The 6,712-nt window shown below is 48.7% G+C and overlaps 1 protein-coding gene across 1 annotated transcript; it reads right to left on the reverse strand.

Moving 5' to 3' along the window:
- Positions 1-288: 288 nt before the first annotated feature.
- On the reverse strand, positions 289-4,165 carry FABP1 (fatty acid binding protein 1, liver). The gene is made up of 4 exons (XM_004691615.1): positions 4,099-4,165; positions 2,493-2,665; positions 1,070-1,162; positions 289-339 (listed from the first exon to the last, which is right to left on the reverse strand). Exons 1-4 carry the CDS (start codon positions 4,163-4,165, stop codon positions 289-291), a joined length of 384 nt encoding a protein of 127 aa, XP_004691672.1.
- Between the last annotated feature and the right edge of the window lie 2,547 nt (positions 4,166-6,712).

The following is a 6,712-nucleotide window of genomic DNA, read 5'->3' on the forward strand; positions in this document are numbered from 1 at the left end:
GGAATTGCCTATTTAGTAAGTCAGCTCTTGCCCCTTTAGTTCATGTCCAAACATGGGGTTGCTATGACCACACTCATGCTCGTAGCTCCCTTTTGCCTACCCAGCATTCCTGACGGGGAAGATGAAACAGGCAGGTTAGTAAAGTTCACAAAAATATAGATGATCAATGTTCATTGATAAAAACAGCACCATCAATGAAAAGTCATTGAGAAGAAAAGACATTTTAAAACAACGTTCACTTTATTACAGTAATTTTACATAGTAAAAGAATATGAGATGTAGACTCATCTAGATTCTCTTGCTGATTCTCTTGAAGACAATGTCGCCCAATACCATGGTCTGAAAATTAGAAAAGAAATCATGAAATGTTCATCTGATGTCAAATAAATAATAAGCCTGCAACATAGTCCCAGATATACTAACATATCAAAGATCCCCCTGTTTTTCATAGGACCAGAAGAAGGGCTGGCAGTTGTTTCTAAAATCTCATGCCAAGTCTTTGTCACTTCACGTCCTCACTTAACTGTTCTGTTCTGTTTACCGAATCTTTTTCTGCATCAACGGCTGGTGCAGCAAGACCATCCACACCAGTTCAATCCAATGCAGTTTCTCAATCTCATACTGAACACCAAGGACTCACGTGCATGCAAACTCCAGGCACAGTCTGGAGGACAGGAAGGAGTGTGTAATTTTCCTCCCTACTTACGAACATTGTATGTGAACACTGTGTTCATCAGCTTTTGAAGGACACTCTTTTCTCCCTTTCCCCATTCACCCACTGCAACAAGACTGTGGGATCAAGCACTCAGAGTAAAAAAACAGACCCTTAGCTTCAGCAATAGTAGAATGAAAGGGAAGATTTAGGTCTGAGTCCTGGATCTACCGCCATGGACGCAAGGATGCCCTTAGGACAGATTCTAACTTAAGTCCATGCTGCCTTGAGAAAGAGCAAATCAAGAGGCTGAGTTCAGGGCAGGCTCATCTCCCCCAGCTCTGCTGGCGCCTCTCTGCTCTGCTGTGACAGTCCTGAGTGGTGGGACCCCATGTGCTACGCTCACAGCAAACTTACGTGGGTGATTATGTCGCCATTGAGTTCGGTCGTGGACTTGATGCCTTTGAAAGTTGTCACCAGTTTGTTATCGCCTTCCAGCTGAACCACAGCCTGCAGAGGACAGAAGAGACAGCCTGTGAAGAAGGGGCTGGGGAGGGAGGATTCCCTGGCTAATGAGGATGGCGCTTCTTTGTGGGTCTTCCAACAACCCAGTGCTCACCTGGGTGTCACACCAACCGAAGTGGGGTGCAGGTGAGAATTAAAGAAAATGTCAGGGTTTCTTTTGTCAGACTTTAAATAATGGTATGTGATCTAGAAATAAGCCTATGACACTTAAGTGACCTCCAACACAATCATTAAAATAAAATTGAGTAAAATCTTAGTTCTCCAAGCTAAAGATTGTGATAGTAGCAAGTTTCAAACATACAGGCAAGCTGCAAGGACACGTTTTTGAGTTGGTAAGTACCAATCCTTGCACCACATTCATCTTCCCCATTGTGATCTCCCTTTCAAGTCTGTGCATCCTGAAAGAGGAAATAGGATCTTGGCGGGGAGCTGAAGACACTGGCCATGTTTCAAAAATTTGCCTCCAAAATGGACAATTGGAAAAGGCCTGTGGTAAAACCGGCAGTGGCCTGCCCCTCCCGTGGTCCTAACAGGAGATTTTCCCTCCTAAAATTGATGACAGTTTTCTTGACTGGTCATGTTAGTGTGGAGAAGCAGACAGAAAGAGGCTAGAGAGGCAGCAGAACACCAACTCGCTGAGGCTGTGTGCAGGGAGAAGGGAAGACACTGCTCGGTGGTGTTGGTTGTGAAATCTCTGAGCTAGAAATGGCACCAGGCTGCCTGCACCACTGGCCGACACTCACACTGCCCCACCCAGCTCCCCTGCACACCTCGAACCACAGGCCAGTGGCGGTAACTTCTCTGCCACTGCCTCTGTCTGTGAGGGTGAGTGTGCTCAGTGAGCCCCCTGGAGGCTTGGTCTGAGTGCCTGCCTGGAGTCATGGTATTCTGGCATTGCCAGCTCCTCTTCCAGGAAGTCTCCCAGGACTACTAGCTCAGGGCTCAGCAAAGGTCAGTTTACTCTGGGCTCAACTAGGGCTGTTCAAGGTTTTTTCACTGACCCTCACTTGCCCCAAGCTGGGTCCTGCTTGAAGACGTTGAGAGAGAGGAGTGATGGGCATAGAGCAACTGAGACTCACACTCCTGCTCTGTGCCCAGTTCCCCAAATCCAGCGCATAGGAAAGCTGGATGTACAGGCCAGAGCACCTTCAGAGCCTTCTGGGAAAATGGAAGCCACTAACAGCTTGTCTCCCTCCCAGAAGTAGGTTCAGAGATGGAGTCTAGCTGGTGGGAATTGTGAGGTAGGAACCTGGAGGAAGGAAACTCTGGGACCAGGCTCTGGAAGGAGAGGATGTCCGGAGCGGGCATTACTTACCTTGATCTTCTCCCCAGTTATGGACTCCATCTCACACTCCTCGCCCAAAGTGAACTCATTGTAGATCACCTTGGACCCAGTGGTGACTGTGAGCTTGAAGTGATTGCCATTTTGCACAACTTCTGACACCCCCTTGAGGTCCTTCCCCTTCTGGATGAGGTCGTCAGGCAGACCTGGGGGAATCCATAGGAGGGTTAGTGAAAGGGGAGGTGGGTGTTGCAAGGCAGGAGTTACAAGAAACTGTAGTAGTATGTGGCCCTGAGGCCACAGGCATTGGAGTCCTGTGAGTTTTGTGGGCTTTCAGTTCTGAAGGAAAGCCAGAGGCCTGACATGGGCTGCCTGCTGTCTTGCCAGTTAGTGTGCAAATATAATGCTCCTCTGGCCTGATGAACCTTTTCTCCATTCTCTATCCTCAATACCAGGAGACGCTCCTTCAATACCAGGCGACTTTGCTCTTTATATAAACATTTCATCCTCATCCCCAGGTAGACCTTAGACCTTATCATCCAGGCTGGATCACTCCTGAGAGTGAAAAGAGCAATTTAATACTGCTGCAAAGATGTGCGTGAACTGGACTGTGCCAGGCACACCTCTGTCCACCTATCTTTAACTTGGCCTTCACAATCAAAACTCTTGAGGAGTTCCTGCCCTGGGACCAAGCTTTACAGATATCTGAGGATGTCTACACTGCTTTGTAAATCAAGAATCACAACCACCATGTGCTGACTGACAGTGGGACCGTCAAGGCTGATGCAGTTAAGGGGTGGGACACACCGGTGGCCGGACTTGCCCTTGAGAAGATCCAAGCTCTTTGCCCCAAAGTTCGCCCTCTCCCTGATTTGCTGTTTTCCCCACCTTTTGCCCTTTCTGCACCCTTCCTTGCCACAACTTCCCTTTGCTCATACCCCCCACTGGAAGCACACACCCTCCCCATGCGCCCTAGTGGAAGTGAGAGTAGGGTTGCTGGGCCGGACGGACGCCTGCAGCCAGTCCTGACTCAGACACTTCCTACTAGGTGACCTTGGCTGGCTGGGACTACCTAACCTTCCTAGGCCTCAGTTATGTCAACCTGAAAGGGGAAAATAATACCCAACTCAGCTCACCAACTTTTGGTGAGCACTCAGTGAAGATATCTCGTGTGTAGTAGCACAGGGCCGGGCAGAGAATCTGCACTCAGGGCATCCTAGGAAACACTTATCGCATTTACTTCTTTTCTTTAAACGATAACGTTAAGCACATGGCTCATTGTCATCTATCTTGCAGGTATCTCTCCGGCACTGTACCAGCATGACCTTGAGTCAATGTTTGTTAGAAGAATGAATGAATAAATGAAAGAATGAATGAATGACCACGACCCCATAATGCAGTATCAGTAAAAAGGGGTTTCGATCTGGATCAGACCTTAGTTCAGTGCTCTTTCTTCTTACCTCCAGAGTGACCTTGCCCTGAGAGTGAAACACAAGCTGCAAGTGACAGCAAGTCAATAACCCGGCCCTGGCCTGACCCTCTCCACCCATGCGACACTGAGACCCTGACTAGCCGTCCCCTGCAGGGCCAGACCGTCACGGCTGTGCCCCCCAGTCTGGGCATCCAACCTCGAACTCACCGATCGCCTTCATGAAAGGCTCAAAGTTTTCCTGGCTCTGCAGCTGGTATTTGCCGGAAAAGTTCATGTTGGCGATGAGGCTTCCTCTTCGCAGCTGGCCTGCAGCTCTGTGACTGGACTGCTCCGCACAGGCTGCTTTATAGGGGGCTTGTTCCCCTTCTGATATTGGCCATAGGTCAGTAGCTTCTGACTCCTTTATGACTGGGTTCAAACATTAACTCCTGAGAGCAATGGTCAATGATAAAAAAAAAAAAAAAAAAAAAAAAGCCCAGGATGGTCACAACAGAGGTTTGCTTCAATTCAGCAAACACTCATGAGTGTCAATCAAGTGCAAAACCTGCAATGTGGAAGGTGCTACTCTTCTATGAATGTGATGTATGTGTGCACAGAAGCCTGTGCGCACAGGTAAGTACACATATGTGCACATACATGTGTGGATCTAGATCTACACCTGGATTGCTGGCATTTCTCTGTGTCTATAGCTCAAAAAATACCAAAGTATTCCTTTACTCTCAAAAAAAGCTCATTTTATTTCCATAACCTTATCATAATCGAACTTAACTTTTTAAAAATAATATAATATTCTATTTTTACATCATTTTGTGACTTTTTCCATCTCAGTTGTAATCCCCGTGGGATTCCCATCACCAAGTCACCCCTGTGCTATCACCATCGTCCAGTGCATTTCCCTCCCCCCCCTGTTTTTGATCCCCTACGAACTGAACATTTTAATCAAACCCAAGCTTATTTTGTATTCAGGAACTCCACCTTGAGGATCACAGGTGCCTTCACAGTCCACATCTGTCTCCTTTTCACAGTGTCAGAGCAGCAGCAACTGAAGCGCAGATGCAAACCATTGAGGCCGGTTGTGTGTAACTGGAGATGCATTTTTAAAAAAGATTTATTTATTTATGCATACAGAATTGGGGTACAAGCCAGAGGTGCAGGGACGGTGAGAGGATTCACCAGAGACAGAGTGGTGAGCAGAACAGGCAGCTGGACAAAGTACACTGCTGAGGGGAGCAGCTGGCAGGTCAAGAGAGGTCTGCCGAGCCATGTGGGTCACCTCCAGGGCAGGGATTGAACTCCCACTGAAGCGGCTGCTGCCAGCTTGTAGTGCTGCGTCCTAACCCATTGTGTTACCAGGGAGAGCCCTAGAGATGCATTTTTTTTTCCTTTTAAAGATTTATTTATGCATACAGAATTGGGGTACAAATCAGAGGTGCAGGGGTGGTGAGAGGATTCACCAAATACATAGTGGGGAGCAGAAAAGGCAGATTGATGAAGTACACTGCTGAGGGGAGCACCGGGCAGGTCAGGAGAGGTCTGCAGAGCCATGTAGGTCACCTCCAGGATGGGTGGGGATCGAACTCAGGCTTTAGCTTCTTAGTGCTGTGCTTTAACCTGCTGCGCCACCAGGGAGGACCTGGAGATACATTTTTAAGGCAGAGACAAGAGAGGCTTCTTTGCTCCATTTCTGCATGGAAGACAGGAATGAGAGAATTGGGGATCTATCTGGGGAGCTGGCCTTGGGGGGCCCCCACTGGCAATGACTTGGGGGACTGGCCTAACAGTGCTTCATGAGGCATTGGGATGCTCCTGTTAGTCCTGAAGCATTGAGAGGGGCCCAGTGGACCCACCTCCCTCCACTTCCTGCTTCTGAAATAACTGTCTGGAGTTCCCCTCACTCCCCACTGCCCATCGCTCCCCTTCTCTGTGTGGACTTAGATTTCAACCTCTTCCTTAAAGCCTTTGGCCTTTTGCATCCTGATGCCCCCACTCCCCTACTGTGTGGGCAGAGGCTGACCTCCAGGCCACCTGAGATGGCACACTTAGGAGTGAGTCTCTGGCAGGACCCACTGCTCTGAGAGCACAGGCACTGGGTGGTCCAGGAGGTTCACACAATCTGGGGTTCATGTCCTACCCCCAAGAACATTGGCACTTTTCTCATCACTAGCCTAGTTTTTGGCTTGGAGAAAGACTGTCACTGCCTAGATTCAAGCAGAGAAGCCAGTTCTTCAAATCCCCTTCAATCCTCATTGCCACTTCTTCCTCCACAGCTCATAGCTCCAATCTCAGGGCCAACTCAACACAGAAGGGGTGTACACACCTCTGAGTCTGCCTTCCCGCTGCCTCCTTTCCTCCCTTTTCTAGCTGTGTGCTCCTCTGGGGAACCCTCCGGCCTCCAGAGCACCTTGCAAATGCCTCCATTCTAGCTTGTACTAGCATTATCTCTTCTTTCCCACCGTAACTCTTCCTTGGTATTCCCAATACCTGGCACATAGTAGGTGCTCAATTAATGATGGGTCAGCAAATTAAGACCGTCGAAGATATCATGGCCATGGCTGTTTTTGTTAAGAGGAAGTAGGAGGTATGGAGTAATGGGATGGCACTCATCTCTGGCCAGTGCGTCACGAGGGCTGGGCAGCAAGGAAATTAGTGTATGTTTGCACATGTGAGTGTGTATGTGTGTGCATGCTAGATCTCCTGCCTGTGTATCTAACAGGCTGCAGCTTAGCTCAGTCCAGTGTGAGCAGGTGTGAGCAGGGCTGACATCAGCCATGTCAGACAGAACCAGTGCTTCCTCACCACCCCTCTCCAACAATTTTTTTTT

This window comes from Condylura cristata, unplaced genomic scaffold (genome assembly GCF_000260355.1).
Source record: "Condylura cristata isolate star-nosed mole 26May11 unplaced genomic scaffold, ConCri1.0 scaffold00031, whole genome shotgun sequence".
Lineage (NCBI taxonomy): Eukaryota > Metazoa > Chordata > Mammalia > Eulipotyphla > Talpidae > Condylura > Condylura cristata.